The sequence below is a fragment of the Poecilia formosa genome, unplaced genomic scaffold (genome assembly GCF_000485575.1).
Source record: "Poecilia formosa unplaced genomic scaffold, Poecilia_formosa-5.1.2 Scaffold180, whole genome shotgun sequence".
In the NCBI taxonomy this organism is placed as follows: Eukaryota; Metazoa; Chordata; class Actinopteri; order Cyprinodontiformes; family Poeciliidae; genus Poecilia; species Poecilia formosa.
Window position 1 is genome coordinate 848,938 of NW_006800119.1, and position 16,372 is coordinate 865,309.

A 16,372-nucleotide genomic window follows, 5' to 3' on the forward strand; every position below is an offset into this window, starting at 1 on the left:
CTTTATAATTATACTGACATAAAAAATCTCCATCTTGTTATTTTCTAAAGCAACATTTTTCTTAGTTCCCAAATGGCTTGTGGAAAAAAAATAATTGTTCTGTCACGTTTAAAAAATCTCAACAAACATACAACATGACAATATGTGAAAACATTAAGGAACGAGCATAACAAAGAACGCAACATTACATTTGTATTTCATGGTACTTTTATTTTCAAGTCAACATCTTCATTACATTAGAAAAAGAGACGGGATTTCTTGTTCTATGTCTGGTGGATGATCCTGAAATGTGTGTCTGAGGCTCTTTTGTTGAATATCTACCCTAAGAAAACTGATTTCTCCAAACCGTCTTCCACTTTGGTGTACTCCAGGTGGGATCTGAAGTACTGGCTCTTATACCGGGGGCTGTTGCGGATGTACTCCAGGTAGTCGGGCGTTCCGGGGCAGATGACGTTATCTGCCAACAGGATGCTGCCTTTCCTGAGGAGACCGCACTCCTGATTTAAAAAAACAAAACAAGAACTGTGTCATGGTGGAATGAACAGGGAAGATTTCAATCCGAACTGAAGTGTGTTACAACAAATGCACCTCCATCAGCTTTGTGTCGGGAAGGTAGCGATCTTTCCAGTGATCCAAGAAAACCAAATCAAACGTTTCTATCGCAAACTTCTCCTTCATTTTGGGGATCCAGTCGCCAGACGCTCCTTCTACTAACTGGATCTAGAGGGAAGAAAACACTCGGCTACGTGACCCAGAAGTGGATTTTTTATTTTTATCCCCCCCCCTCGTGCTCATAGTTCGCTTTAGACGTCAGGCTTTTACCTTGTCTCCCAGTCCTGCCCAAGCGATCACCTGGCGAGCTATGGCGGCGTTGTGTGGGTTGAACTCCAGGGTGATGAGCTTGGCGTGAGGAGGCAGCAGGCTGGCGATGCGCACGGTAGAGTAGGCGCAGTAGGTTCCCAGCTCCAGCACCGTCGCCGGGTTCACTTCAGTCACCACGGAGTCCAAGATGCACCCTGGGGGTCGAAGGACGAATCGAAACGTATCGGAAAGGAAATATTTTTTTTTCTTCATGAAAGAACAGAGTTATGAACTTAAAAAAAAGAAAAGAAAAGAAAAGGAAAGAAAAGAAAAGAAAAGAAAAGAAAAGAAAAGAAAAGTCGCCACCTTTCTCATCTCCCACATTCATGGCCCACTCCTTCTGTCTGCAGAACTGATCGATGGCTTTCACCACGCTGCGAGGGTCCCCTCTAGTGGCGTTCTTCTGCACTGCAGCCAACAGCCGCTGCAGGAAGCCAAGAAAGCAAAAAAAAAAAAACAAAACAGGATCACTTTCAGTTGTGTCAATAACCTCCCACAGAGTAAAAAAACAAACTATTTTATTGTTTTCCATCACATTTAGTTAACCTTTTCTCCTCCTGAAGCCAGACCAGTGTTACACATGATTATGGGGGATATGATAACTGGAATATTTATAAGCCTGGTTGTATATTTATCATTTTCTTAAAGTCACATTACAGCCTTTTTGCTGCTGCTGTTGCTGCACACTGTCCAATCAGCTGGCCAGCTCAGTGACTGGCTCATCAGCTACATGTTAGCTTGTTAGCTAACCGGTGTTCCTTATGAAAGGATTCTCAAAGTCTAGCAATTTCTCCTGTGGAAATGCCGTCAGGCGTTATGATGATTTCCTAATGTAACCATTTAAAACCAAGAAAGCGATAAATCGGCTGTGTGATAAATAGCCTCCAATTCCCTTCATTTTGGGTATATGGCAATAAAAAAAACAAAAAGAAACATCTCAACATAAACTCACACATTCAAATCTGAATGCGACACATTTCCCCCCCAACTTGCTTATGACAAACCATCCACGAAATGACAGCTCATACTGAGAGAGCGAACTTTAAAAAAAGAAAAGCAGTGACATGAAACAAGTCGGGATTTTGCTGAGCTTGAGAGTTGATGATGGAGTGAAGGATTGCCCTCCGTTTTTCTAACACACGGTGTTTTGGTGCCCTTTGACCCATGAAGTCCCGCTCTCTTTCTGTTTACAATCAATACTTGGCCTTATAAGATTAGCTCACAATCAATATTCATCAAGATACTGTGTTCTAAAAATGACGAGTCTTTTTCTTTTCTTTTCTTGTTTCTAAAAAACAGTGCAAACTTTTTATTTTATCTAATTAAGACCAAATTAAATCAATGGTAGCCACCTGAACAAGAAGCACGGCCGAGTAAAATACCACGAACCATCGATGCCTGTTTGAAGGACGACCATTGGGCAGAGGTCTGAGGTCCGATGAGAGCCGATACTTTTACGGATCCCTCCAGTCTTCAACTTTAAACGCCTTCACTAAATGGACCTCGACAAGAATTGATTGGGTCTTTAAAAGAATCTGGCACAGGAATGAAGTTGCTCAAAGCTCTGCTGCTCGGTGGCGGGCGCTCCACGTAGAACCACCAGCAATGTGAGATTCATTACAGGCCGTCGTGTGTATTTTAAGTGAATAGCCGTGTGTAGTCTGACGCAGATGTTTAATAACATTCAGCTCTGCAGGTTGGTTTCCATAGCAATGAAAGTGGCGACAGCAGAACAGAATACATCTGTTTTGTCGGGCAAAATAGTTTTTGTTCAGAGGGAAGAGGGGTGGGTACTGTAGCGCCTCCTAGTGTCTGTTTACATCCCTGCTGTTGTTCCTAATGTAGTCATTTTCATAAACGTTGTGCAAAAACATATAATGCAGAAATCTGTTAATCATTTAACCAATTGTATTGTATGAAAAATTGAAAGAGTTCAATCAGCATACAAGAAGTGGGAAAGACGTTTACTGAACAGCTGAGTTTAAAAAAAATAACTACAACTCTAATCTAGTTTATAGAGATTACAGAGGAGAAAGATCAAATCTAGTAATGTAACACTGTGATCAAAAACAATACACTAAAAATATCTTATTTGCAAATGTAGCTATAATACAAACAACAATTTAACAAGATCCAAATTTCTTGAATTTCTTTTTGGCCCCGAGGACAACAGAGCAACGTGAGCAACATGTCAAGCAACTGGTTGCCACATCATTTAGTCTATTCGATACCAGTTTCTAAGAAGCATGAACGCTAAAAAAAAAATAAAAATAAGGGCAAATCTACTCCGTAGGAGTTAGAGATTTTACTAAGCAGCTGTGTTTTAGTGTATTTTTCCAGATTACATGAGTTGTCGTCGTCAGTTTGTGCTTGCATGAAATTAAAAAAGGACCGTAAGCTTTTAAAAGACAAGAGCAAATTTATTTTATGACTGAATTCTTCCTCTTCAAATTTTATTTAACTGGGGGAAAAAACCCTCCTTGAGATCAAACATCTCCAACACAAAAGTAAAAAAGCTTCTACAAGATAATCAGTTAAAATTAAGGTAAAATCATGACAACATGTTTTTTGTTTCGGGTCAAATAAAGGTTGAAGAAGAAATAAAAATCATGACAACCAATTACTCTGGTCATTGGTTACTCTACATTTGATTTAAAATCGTTTGAAAATCAGCCGTCTCTCTTTTCACTAAGTATCCAACTTCTCTCCATGTTCTAAGTTTTAGGGAGCCGTGTTTGCTGTGCGATTGTTTTGCATTCACTTCCTCTGTTTGCAAACTAGAAAATATTTCACAAGCCCACACTTGCGTAATGCCCCTCAAGCCTGAGCCGTTCTTTCACCCTATTCATGACGACACGCTGACATATTAAGGCAGCAGAATCTACATTCAGCCGTCGTGAATGTAAGGCGTAAAGATACGAAAGGAGGGAGAACGAGGAACCGAGTCTTTGGAAAGCGTGGAAACTATTTGGAAGGCGTCTCTGTTCTTGCAGGAAGGGTTTCGTGTTATCTTCAGAGGCAGGTGTTTTTATTTTGATATGCTTCACTGCACAAACACCAGTCAAGCCTGGGTTGTTGAGGCTCGCCGTGTTGGGAGTAAGGTTTCACACCGTTAATGCCAAGTTGTGAGCTTTAAGAAGGCTCAGACAACGAAACCGCTGAGCTCAGCACATCTCTGCAGTTTTGCTGAGCCTGCTGAGCCCAAGAATTGTTTTCTTAGCTGACAGGAGGGAGTCCCAGCATGCATCTGTCCTGCCGCGGCTCAAACACCTTAACGGAACGGATCATCTCGACACGACGGGTTTGAGAGTTTTTAAGTTTCCCTCGTGTCTTTTCCTACAAGTTCACTCTCGACTACAAGAGAGTGAACCCAAATGAAGAGGCTGGGATATTTTTTTTACATGCATCATGTTGCCATGACGATCTGTGGTTTGCCACGGTTAGTGAGCAAACAACATCTTGGAAACCAGGGGCCATCCCAAAGATAAAGAAAATAAAATGTGTTAAAGGGGCAGCATTATGTGTTTTCCAGCCACAAAGTATCAATTTATAGTACAATCAAGTAACGTTATTATATCCAGTTGTTATAAAAGTTAAATGACTTAAAAGAAATGTGACTTTGCAGTTTAATGCCTTGAAATTGGACCTCTGTCTCTTTAAGAAGCTTCTGCTCTTTCCGGAACTCCGTAAACGTTTGGCGAAGCGACGTTGACGTGCTGAAGGCAAAGTCAGAGCACCGAGAAACAGTTTGTATGATGAGCTCAGCGAATGCGCAGTTCCACCAGCTGTTTGCTAGTTGCTGCTGCTCCTGCTAGTTTGAAGGAACCAATAATGGATGAGGAGTGCTCCGCTACGCAGAAGCTCGGGAACACTCGGTTCCGCAAGAGTTTCAACGAACCCGAATGGTTGCTACGGGAGATTGAAGGATTTCTCAAACATGCATGAAAGACTGAAAGAAACACTCCAGGTACGTTTTTGATGGGGGAATAACATTGTAACGCGATGTAAAGCTAAAAAAAGTCACATTTACACACTACTGCCCCTTTAATTCATAATGAGCCATGTTCAGGCCATCCTGTGAAACTGGATATGACAGAAACTGGTACAACTGAGAATATATTAAGACATGGCCGCCCACCTAAACAGCCAAGATGGTAACTCAGGATGAGCTGCTAAGGTCTGTACAGTCAGTCAATATTAGCTGTCCACTTCACAAATCTGGCCTCCATACAAGCGTGCCACTGATAAAAGAAAGCCACAAAACTTTACAGTTTGCCACGAGTCCTGCAAGACGCACTGTAAACACTTAGAAGAAAATGCTATGGTGAGATGAGAAAACATAAAAAACACATTTTTTCCACAAGTCAAATGCTAGAAATCAACACTACACATCAGCAGAAGTGTTGACAGGAAGATGGATGGAGCTAAACACAAAGCAGTCCTGAAAGGAAAAGCTCTCTGAAGCTGCACAAGACCTAAAACTGGGTGAGAAGTTCATCTTCCGGTTAAAACCCGATTTCGTCTAAGGATCTATGGAAGACTTGAAAATTGTTCCAAACAATCTCACTGAACCTGAGCCGTTTCACAAAGAATGGGCAACATGTTCGTGTATCGTTTTCCTTCCACTTAACTTCCAAAGAATGTGAATATTTTTTGCAAGGCATTGCATTTCACTGCTGAGACGAAAACAAACCAGGTAATTTGGAGCATTTAGTATCAGGGAAATCTTTTTCTTAAAAAAGTTTTCCTGACACTCTGACACCTTCGACGTAGGTTTTGTTTGTTTATCGTGTTCGGCGAGCATCTAGCAAAGGCACACCTGAGGACGCGTGGTCTGGGTCAGTGCGTTCAGCAATCCCTCCACGATGGTGTCGTGCCAAATGAGCGCGAGTCCCGCGTGGTACTGCACGACAGAAGGAATCACCCATCTGTACAGCACGTACAGCAGAGCGGCCCCGCCGGCACAACCGTAGAGCAGAGCCAGCCACATCCTGCGAGAATAAAAGGAAAAAAGAAAGAAAATTGTACTGTTACAGTGTGCAGTGCTGCAATATTGAAAGAGACAGTGATAAACGAAGAGCAAAAAATGTGCAAGAGGAAAGATCAAGGGACTCTCGTGTCTCCTGTCGCCCTACTTGTCCCTTTGTGTTTAGATAATGAGATGGGTGTTTACTATGCAGGGTAGAATGCAGGAGCTGCTCCTGCCGCTGCCACATCCAATCTGAACGCACACACAAAATATATACACCACTGGGAAGAAAGTAGCTAAAATGAGCTGCAATAATCTGTAACAAACAGCTGCTTTCCCCACACTTAGAAGCTGTTTATCTGCAGCCTGAGCGCAGATGAAGCAGGGAGGGGAAAGAAGGAAAAGAGAGAGGAGAAGAGCACAGCTTGAATCTTAAGCAGAACTCGTTCTCTGGAAAAGAAGCGAGGAGAGAAAAAGCCCCGACTACCTTGGAGTAATAATGCAGCTGTGAAAGCTCTGTGGTAGCTGAGGTAATCCCTTTTGATTCAGAGTTTGAGTCGCATGGCAACTGGCTGGGGGTTAAGAGCTGTGTCACCCAAAGGCACAAAACTGAGACTTTAACCTTTTACTCAGGCTTTCTTCTCAATGTACTGAAATGCCGGACAAAACTGGTACCTTTTTTCTTTTTTACTGTTCAACTAGTCATTCCTGTTTGACAATCAATGTTTAAATTATAGCTGCTGTAAAAACAAACAAAAAAACACACACACACAAACACACAGAGACAGCAAGGCTGTTTGACTATATTTCTTGTGGCAAAATATTGCAAATTAACAAGTTAATCTGCTTCAAATGAACACATTTCTAAGTGCGGAAGGCATGAATCCAGATTGAACCACGCAGCCGTTTTAGCAACACATTAACAAAGTAACTCAAGAGTAACCATGAATCGACTCACCGTGCCTTCCTGACGATCTAACACGAGATACGTCACCCGTGTGATCAGGTGGAGTTCCTCCGTCCTCTTCTCACCTCGTCGCTGCTCCAGGAAAATGTGCTTTTGAAAGGCGGACATATGCCTGAGTTTACATGAAGCTAACTCCTCCCTCGTCTTCCTTCCATCCCCCCCTCCTCCTCTGCTCAGAGCTGCACCGAAATGTGGGCATGCGAGGAATGTGCAGCCTGCTGAAATCTCTACGCACCGCGGCCGCGGAAAACAAGACACATCTGTCACAGCTTTTATTATTTTTAGTCTTATGTGAGGAATCTTTGGAGTGGAGATTACAGCTTTACTCTTATAGATGTTTGGCTTGAATTGGATGATTCCAATAATAGCTGGAGCAGAGTGGTTCTTGCACGTTTTTATTGTAAAAATTTAAGATTTTATGAACACTGCTTCCCAGAATTCTCAGTCTTTTATGGTCATGTTAAAATATGAGACACCAGGAAGAACGGAAGATGAAGGAGAAACACAAAGTGGATGCAACATTGAGACTCTGATATCTGTGGCATAAAAGTATTAAAGTAGCAAATAATCAATGTAAGAAAAAGAAAGTTAGTGCCAGTGTCTTTACTGATGCCAGCACCAAACAACTACAGCAGGCGGAGTCCCTTTTACCAGACATCGTCTCATGTGTACAACAGTGTATCTGGGTCTTTGTACATAGAAAAAAAGTAGTACATTAAAACAAAAAAAACTGAAATTTGGAGAATAATCTCAGAAATTTTCGAAAAAAAAAAAAAAGGAAGTTTCTGATTTTTTTTTTTTTTTTTAAGTTTGAGAAAAAAAATCTCAAGAAATCTTCCAGGAAAAATTATAAAATTTGACTTTTGAAACTCAGAAATTATTTTTTTTTTTTGCCCAAGATTGATCTCAAAATTTTAGTTTTTTTTTTTTTTAGCAAATGTTTGACTTTTCAAACTCAGAAATGGCAACGTGCTTCGCTTCTATAAACTATTTAGCTCAAAATTTCAGATTTTTTTCCAGCAATTTTTTTTTTTACTTCTTGCTGTTGTTTTTTCTAGAAAACTTCTGAGATTATGCTCAAAATTTCAGATTTCTTTCCTCCCAGCAAACTTTAGACTTTCCAATCTCAGAAATTTCTAGAAAATTTTCTGAGATGAATTTTAAAATTTCTGAGTTTTTGGCAGAAACTGACTATTTTTTCCTCTTGCACGATGGCCCTGGTGACACGGTGCTGCGGTGCGTCTCTAGGCGGAAACCCAGGGGTGTTTCAAACACTGAGCAGCTGTGGCTCTTTTCTCTGGCTGCAGTTCCAACATGGTGAGGAGAAACGAACTGAACTGGAGCGCTTCCTCTCGCGGCCACTCGTACTTATCCAGCAGGATCTCCAACAAGCTCCACGGTTTCAGTTTGGAGATGTGCCGCAGCTGCCCTGAAGAGAGGGGAGAGGGGGTTTCTGGCTGCTCAGACCAGCTTGACTTTGTAATTACTCATATCATAAACCGTCGATACGGTCCAGTAAAAGCAAGAGAACCATATAAAATAAACAGATTGAATAAATTTCATGCATTTTACAAATCTGAGTGAGAATCGGGCTTTTAAAAATGTTATTCTAATAAAAAGCAGGATTGTGCAAGAACAGAAATGCAGAGAAAAAAAAACGGCTGATGGGAGAAATAAGTAAATTTTAAGCTCTGACTGATTATTGGTCAGTCAGGAACTCAAAGGTTGTGTTGGAGCACAGGCTAACTTTATCAGGTCGTGTTGATAAAGAAGAAAGAGTCGTTTCATTGTTTGCACATCAAACTAAAGTCAAAGCGCTGAGATGCAAAGACTGTTCAAAACAAAAATATTAAATCCACCTTGAGAAATATCTGGGTCAGCTCAGGCTGAGCGGCTCTTTTCTGCGGAAAACACAAAAGGCTGAACAGCGTAAAGCAGAGGCTGGCGCTTTATTCCCTTGACCTTTGAAACAAACCCAGTCTGCTACGGGCGATGCTGGACGTTGAAATGCTGGCAGCTTTCAGAAATCCCAGAGTTCAGATTATCATCAACATATTGCAGTGAACGGATGAGGATAACGTCTCACTGAGGTTTACATGCGAAGCAGAGGGCAGCGCCTCGTAGCAGCAAAGTCATAAGCCTTAGAAACATTGGATCATAAGCTGCATCAGTTAATTGACTGACTGAAATATATGTGTGTATTTTTTATCAGTCTTGAATCTTCCAAAGCTTCTCTGAATGGCAAATTATCTTTGTAAGCATCTCAGTATTAACACTTCAGGTAGAGACTGAATGATTATATTAGATTTAATCACTAAAACAATCAACAATTAACCTATTAGTACTCACACTAATAAATCGATTAATAATTGAGTAATGAAAGGAGAAGTAAAACAAGCAAAAGCTACCTAAGTGGAGATTTTGAAAGGAATTGAGAATAAATGCTGATATTATCTTCATGTAAGTGTTTCTTTATATCTCAGGCATGTATTAACATTTTCTTAGAAGAGCACGTGTGTCAGTTTGCAACAATACAATTTTGTAGCCATGCTAATGTTGTTCATCGCTAACAGAAGATGCTAAATGTGCCTTAACAAGTGAACTCTCCAATCATTTTGTCATATATTTTGAATGCTGCTCGTGTATTTTCTTGTGCTATACAAGATAAATTATGTATGTATTCAAAATTTATTATATTAAAACTAAAATTTCCCAAAAGACAAAAAGAGATAGGGCACAAAGAAATGTCTATATTAAAAAAAAACACACTTAACTTTACCTTTCCTGTTGAAGTATTGTTTGGATTTTCTCCCAGAAAGGGCAAACTGGGACGGAAGAGGTCCGAGCAGCTCAATGATATGGGCAATATGATCTACGGACGTGAAAACATTCTGCTTAATGTTCATATTATTCATCTCAAACACACTGGTGGTAAAGTAGCTGAACACACACCTTCCTCCCGGCAGAACGCGGCTCCTGCCTGCGGGTCAAACAGGTAGTCTCCTGTAGCCAGCTCAAAGGCCTTCAGAGGACACAAGGAGACAATAGCAATAAAGTTATTCCAGCAGTGGAATAATGTTACTGCTATTGTCTCACTCACCATGCAGGCGGTGCTCCAGATGTCAGCTGGCGTGTCGTAGTCCGCACCAATCAGAACCTCTATGGAGCGGTACTGGCAGGTCTGAATGTCTTCACTGAAGTGCTTGTGCTGAAAACAGAGAAGATCTGCAAATATGATCCTGCAGTCTGTAGCCCACAGCTGCTTGATTAAACATAACGTAACGGGCTGGGCTTTTCTGACCGGGCTGCAGCTCAGAACCAGGATGTGAAGGTTTGTTTGTTTTTCTGCTAAATTGATTCATTTCCGTCTTGTTTGTAATGGATGGTTTTCTACAGCTATAAGGTTTAAACCCTTGGTCATTTCTTTTTTTTCTTCTTCTTTTTTTTGTTTAGTAGTTTATGGTCTGAAGTTCACTTGGTTCATCTTACTGTCTTGATTCAAGATTGAAAGATCAGGGTCAGATAAATAAATCAGAATATCACAGAAAATCTTTTTTAGGGTACTCAAGTCAAAATGTGAGAACGAATTACAGAAATTCATAACAGTCAGTTATATGTGTCAAGCTGTTACTTTTAAAACCCAAAACCGTGGAAGATGGGGCCACTGAAAAAATAAAATCATTCTGATTTTGTTTGTTTTATAATTCTGACTTTCCTCTTCTGAATCAGAGGATCAGAATTCTGAGATTAAAACGTCAGAATAATAATAATTATTATTCCTACTAAGGCTCCTGTTTCCCTGTTGTATCTTTATCAACAACACATTTTTTTCCAGCTGGACTTTTCATCCATGTATATAGGAAGCAGCTCTCTGTGGACAGCTAGCTTCTTAAGCATGGAGATCTCTTAGGATCTCTGACGGTGCAGGCTACAACTTCACTTTTCAGCTTTAACTTCATTCATCCAGATTTATTTGGTCAAACGGCACATAGTCAGTGTTACAAAGAGTCTGATGTCTGGCCACTTGTCAAAAACAGAAAAATCTCACACACCTTAACTATTTAGGGGCAGATTTTTTTTCTTACAGCTTTTATGCAATCTTATTTTTTCAGATCTTTTGATATTCAATTCATTAAGATTCACCTCTATTAGTAAAACGTATGTTTCTGGAGGTTCTCAATAACTAACAAAGACAGAAAAACAAAGACAGCAACGCTCAAAATGTTCAATTTAAGTGTTTCGAATTGAAACATTTAAACACTGATAGTTACTTCAGTATGTCCACCTTTCACATACTGTTTTAAAACTAGAAAATACTGAAGATAACCTCCATAATTTTACTGCTTACTTCTATTCATCTTCTTCATCTCTTCAGAATTTCGTATAGTTAGAGAATAAAGTGAGACATGAAAGCAAAGTATATTTTTTGTTAACTGTCTTGATGGTGAGCAGATTCGGATTCACTACATGTAAAAAAAAAAAAAAGAAGTTATAAATACCAATCCAGAGTAAGGGTCATCAATTTAATCATTAAAAATGAACTAAGATTAATCACTTAAATCATTTTAACTGTGTTTTACTTTAATCACTCACCACCCAGCAGGCATTGCCCAGATCGGCAATCTTGACGACAATTTTGTCGGCATTGTGAGGCTTCAGAACGTCCAGAGGAACATCTGAGTCACCGATTCCTGAAATGCAGAAAAATATTTCAAGAAACTTCAATGACTTGGTCAAAGACATAAGAACGCAGATCATTAAAATACATTAACCAAGCTGAGGCTTTTCTTAAGTGATTTTTTTTTTTTTATACAAGTGTAGCAGTAAACAGTGATTCTGACCTCTAGCTGAGGAAGCCGGAGGTGCGACGGGCTCGGTGTGCGACGTCTGGTGGAACAGCACGGATCTGGAGCCGGAGGCCGGAGCGTCCATGCTGAAGTTTGGACACGAGCCCATGGAGTACCTGTGGCTGCGTGGAGCACTGTCCAGTCCATCTTCCAACAGCAGAGTCTGCCTCCTTATCTTCAGGTTATGACCTCTGAGCTTTGAGTTACCGGTGAAGTGGTGCGTGCTTGAAGCGGCAGCTTCAGAAAACGTCACATGAGGCTTGTCTGTCTTCTGCTCAGTCGGACTCCTCTGTCCCGGACGGTTTTTGTCCTTTGCCGATAGCTGCTTCAGCGGATTCCTGGAAACCTTGCTGGACTGGGGACGGCAGTCGTATAGTCAGAAACAATCAGATGTGAGCGTTAACTGTGTGATTAAAAGCAGTTTAGTAAACTGTCGGCTTAATGTCTGTCTTGGAAGCAAACCATGTAAATTCAGTCGACTCTGCGCCATCCATGTTCCCAACCCGACTGATTCCTTTACTCGGACGCCGCGACAGGAAAAACACACTGAGAATTAAAAACCCTGTTGGAAGATCTTTGATGTGAACTGTTGAACCAAGCGTTGCTAACAGCAAAGTACAGCGTAACCACAACAGCAGCTGCTGCAGGAACCTCGAAACATTTCCTTGTCTCTTCTGACCTAAAGCAGACAGAGCCACTGCAGCACGAAAGCCTTCTCCATATTTCTCCTAATTTGGACAAAGGAAATTGACTTCAAATAACTACCTTGACAACTATCTGGTTTTCTACAACTTATCTGCCGTGTAGCAGGAAATGTACCAACATATCGAGAGCTAAAAAAACCAAAAATGGCTTATGTGCATATTACATTTATAGCAAATAAACAATCCCTTGGAAAACTGGGTTTGAGGTGCATCAAGCTTTTAATTCACACAGGTGGGTGGAAATGTAGGATGGCAAGTTGAGAGGGATCTGGTTGCAGCAGAGTGTTATCCACAAAACAGTGAAAACCAATATGAAATCTGCAGGAAATACGGCCAGAGGGTTGATGGCGTCTGTCGGCTTACCCATTCGCCAAGGCTGTGCAGAACCCCCGTCAGCTTCCCAAACAAGTTGAACACGCTCTTAGGAAAGAGCAGCAGCAGGAAAGACAAAGGTCATGACAGAGTTCAGCATAAATCTAGTCACAAAAAGACTGAAATTATTCCAGAAGAGTTCATTTTAAAGTTGCACACCTGTTTTTCTCTGGAGTCTCTGTTCACTGGCAGAAAGAGAGAAGAACGAATATGAGACTAACAAACAACCGTCAACAAGTGCTACACCAAAAAAAAAAAAACAACCTTGATTCTTGAAATTTATTGAGTCAAAGCAGTTACTCAAAAGACGTGCACAAACCCGAGCTGCTGCCGCTGAGAGGAGGAGGAACGGGTAACTGCCACAGCTTTGTGTTGGCTGCAAGCTTCCTGAGATAAATCTCATCCACTCTCAGGAGGATGTTTTCTGGCTTGATGTCTGTGTGGATGACTTTGCATTTAGTGTGCAGGTAATCTAAACCCTGCAAGACCTGCAATAAAATGCACAGATTGAAGTGATCCGAGTCAGAAGCGAAACGCAGCGGGGTAAATAACGTACAGCGAAATAAAATGCAGCACACCTGTTTGAGGATGCTCTTAACACAAGGCAGGGGGAGGCCTGTGTAGTTGGATTTGACGATCCACTTGAGAAGCTCGTGGCCGAGAACCTCCAGAACCATGCACACGTCTGACCTGCAGCTAAGGAACTTCTGTTTTGTTTTTGTTTTTTTATAGAGAAGTGATGTCAGGGTTTCTTGCAGCGACGGCATAAAAGCGGAACCTGCTAAGTCCAGCAACACCTCGCAACAAAATCGTTTGGGAGCAACGTCGACCTGTTCTGTAAAAGATACGCTCTCCAGTCGGAGCCGAGATTCTAAAGTCGTCGATGAGCTGCACGATTTTCTCACGCTTGGGATCCTTGGGGTCACTGTCCCTTACCTGGTAGCACAAAGAAAAACAAGATGCGTCATCTGCTTAGTCAAATAACGTTTGGTTTTAACAAAGAAAAATAAAATAAAAACAACAAAAACAAAAGACTACACGACAAAATAGAAGCTGTTGCAAAGTGTTGTTTCACTATAAATTTTAAATAATGCTTGAAAAAGACAAACGGCAGCTTAGAGACGCATCGAAGTGGAAACTCAGACTGACACATTTAAGCAGTTCGATCTCATCCAGCGCCGTCTCTGTGAACATCTCAGCGCTCTTCACCACCTTCAGAGCCACAAAGCGCTTCGTTCTGCAGGCAAAAAAATTATAATAAAATGACAACAACAGCAACCATCTCGGTTCCTTACAGTTGCTGGCAAAACTATTCATACCCCTTTGGGATTTTTCACAATTGTCATGTTACAACTAATGTTTTTTGAGATTTTAACATCATAGAACAATACAGAGTCGCATATAATTGTCAGTGGTTAATCTTTGAAATTGTTGAAATCTCACTTCCAGTCCCCAATTAGGGGCTTCAGCAAACATGAAAAAAAAAAATTTGCTCTAGTCTCACGAAACCAAAATAAAAATACATGACCTTCAAGCCACCTTCTCCACAATGAAGCATGCTGAAAAGATGTTTTTCTAAAGCAGGAAACAGATCCACTAGACTGGATTACGTTGGTTGTTGCAATGCGACACATTGTTGAAAACTTCAAATGATAGAAATAAAACTTTTAGCCTGACTAGGTACCATTAAACTTGATGCAAAGCTACAAGGTCAAGCATTTACTCACACCATGTCCCAGCAGAGCCACACGGTGGAGAAGTGACCCCATCCCAACTTTTTAAGGACTTGATAGCGGTCGACAAATATTTCTCCGATCTCTACCCGGTAATAACCACCTGGAAGCAAAGCGGTCGATAGAAATCAGAAGTGAAGATGTCACAGGGCACGCTGGGATTTATTGCTGGGATCTTTCTTACCAATGCCGTAGTCTGGAGGATTCTCCTGCTGCTCTTCATAAGATCCCAGAGGCTCCGGTGAAGCAGCGTGGTTCTGTAAAGACGGAGGGCATTGGGGGCTCTTGCTGGGTGTGGGACTCTTTCTACTGCTACTCTTATGTTTTGTTTCTGAGAACGGCTGATGGATCGGTTGGTTGGATGCAAGAAGGGCCGATATGGCGGCCGCGTAGGATGACGACATGTTGACTGGAGCGCGATCAGTTTGGGTGGAGCTTTGCGACGGCAGCACTTGGAAAGACTGAAATGAAAAGGCATTTTGAGAAATTCAGAAACTTCAAGTACATCTCTTCCATGGCGGTCTGTGCGTACACCCACTGGCTGCGTGGAATGACATTTTAAGAGGGCCAATGAGCGTGTATCTTTATTTTTAGCTGGATGAATGGCATGTCAACGTAAATAGCCCCTGACACCAGCCCAGCTGCAACCAGACTCTACTTGGGCTTGCATAACTGCTGCTGTGGGAGCCTCTGTTGTGAACATGAACTCCTGATATGAACTCTCTGGTCTCTGAAAACCTCATGGTTTTGTCATTTCTGATAAGACTAAGTATTGTAAGAGTCGAAAGATAATGTTGTCCACAGGAGATTACATTGGCTGAATTTAGACATTTAAACATCCCAATTATTAGTTGTTCTTGTTATAACACCATTAACAACTTTAATTTGGTATTTCATTGCAGAACTGACAAACTTTTAAATTTAGGCACATTTTTGGATTAAACTGTGTAAGATTCCTCATGATAGTTTAACTTTAAAAATTCAAAAATGCTCAATAATTACTTAATAAACACATTTCTGTATTGATACTGTAGTTGAATCATAACTATTTTGAACATTAGTTGGATTTGTTGAGCATTTTTAATTAAGTGAGAAGAATGCTACTTTTGGTTTTGTGCATTACTGTTTCACAGAATAAACAAACTGTTGAAGAAGGAAGAGGAAAGAAGTGTACCAAAGAACACCAATACAGGATAACATTACACACCAGCTACCAAAGCCAAGACTGAATGTATAAAATAAGTTCAAAAATAGTACATTATTTTAAATTTGTTGTATTGCTACAACTTTATTTGCCTTTTATCCTCGCTTCTCGTACTTTGCTTCTTAAAAAGTTAGCTAATGTCTTTATGAAGAAAGAAAGTTTCTAGTGGAAAACAATGTTTATCATTTTAATGTAAAACTGTGTTACTTTGTTATTTTCACGCATTACTCTTTCAAAATAATGAAAGTTTATATTACCCAGTGGTTTCCTCTCTGGGAGGTCGAACAGAGGTGCCGCGTTGTTGTCGGCTCTTTGAAATTATGACGCAGCTTCTCCAGTGAAAAGTAATTAATACTGGTGAGGTGGGACTCGAAGCGAGGCCGACACCAGAGCGGAGCGCGGCGGACTGGAGTGTTTCAGTCCTGGGCTGCTCTGCTCATCATTCCTCCGTCTGAGAGGAGGGTCTAGGAATAGCAGGGCGCCGCCGCTGCTGTTGCCTGGAGAGACAGCAGGCTCACTTCGCGGCAGCTAGAAGAGTTGCCACGACTGCTGCCGCTGTTTTGGGGGAAGCCAAGCCAAGCCATGATAGTTATGTTGCCTACTAGTAAATTAATGTTTTTAAAACATGATGACTGGTTATTAAGCCTTGTAAGACCTGCAATAAAGTGACTTCACTTACTTGATGTCAGCTTCAGTGGCACTTCGGTTTATTGAC

General features: G+C 41.1%; 2 protein-coding genes across 4 annotated transcripts; both read right to left on the reverse strand.

Annotated features, from left to right (window-relative positions):
* Nucleotides 1–189: 189 nt before the first annotated feature.
* comtb (catechol-O-methyltransferase b) lies at nucleotides 190–7,508 on the reverse strand. Of its 2 annotated transcripts, XM_016678342.1 has the most exons (7): nucleotides 6,789–7,508; nucleotides 5,997–6,082; nucleotides 5,681–5,852; nucleotides 1,168–1,285; nucleotides 823–1,016; nucleotides 589–720; nucleotides 190–497 (listed from the first exon to the last, which is right to left on the reverse strand). In XM_016678342.1, exons 3-7 carry the CDS (start codon nucleotides 5,849–5,851, stop codon nucleotides 318–320), a joined length of 795 nt encoding a protein of 264 aa, XP_016533828.1. In that variant the 5' UTR covers nucleotide 5,852; nucleotides 5,997–6,082; nucleotides 6,789–7,508; the 3' UTR covers nucleotides 190–317. The 2 variants fall into 2 exon arrangements, with proteins under 2 accessions (XP_016533828.1, XP_007565677.1); XM_007565615.2 differs by lacking the exon at nucleotides 5,997–6,082.
* A 207-nt stretch (nucleotides 7,509–7,715) lies between these two features.
* LOC103147335 (SRSF protein kinase 2-like) lies at nucleotides 7,716–16,161 on the reverse strand. 2 transcript variants are annotated; one of them, XM_007565616.2, is made up of 15 exons: nucleotides 15,915–16,161; nucleotides 14,638–14,914; nucleotides 14,448–14,556; nucleotides 13,870–13,957; nucleotides 13,569–13,656; nucleotides 13,299–13,405; nucleotides 13,040–13,208; nucleotides 12,880–12,905; nucleotides 12,712–12,768; nucleotides 11,639–11,999; nucleotides 11,391–11,488; nucleotides 9,898–10,005; nucleotides 9,750–9,819; nucleotides 9,577–9,669; nucleotides 7,716–8,226 (listed from the first exon to the last, which is right to left on the reverse strand). In XM_007565616.2, the coding sequence occupies exons 2-15, from the start codon at nucleotides 14,855–14,857 to the stop codon at nucleotides 8,042–8,044; spliced, it is 1,779 nt and encodes a 592-aa protein (XP_007565678.1). In that variant the 5' UTR covers nucleotides 14,858–14,914; nucleotides 15,915–16,161; the 3' UTR covers nucleotides 7,716–8,041. The 2 variants fall into 2 exon arrangements, with proteins under 2 accessions (XP_007565678.1, XP_016533796.1); XM_016678310.1 differs by lacking the exon at nucleotides 15,915–16,161 and having other exon boundaries at nucleotides 14,638–14,998.
* Between the last annotated feature and the right edge of the window lie 211 nt (nucleotides 16,162–16,372).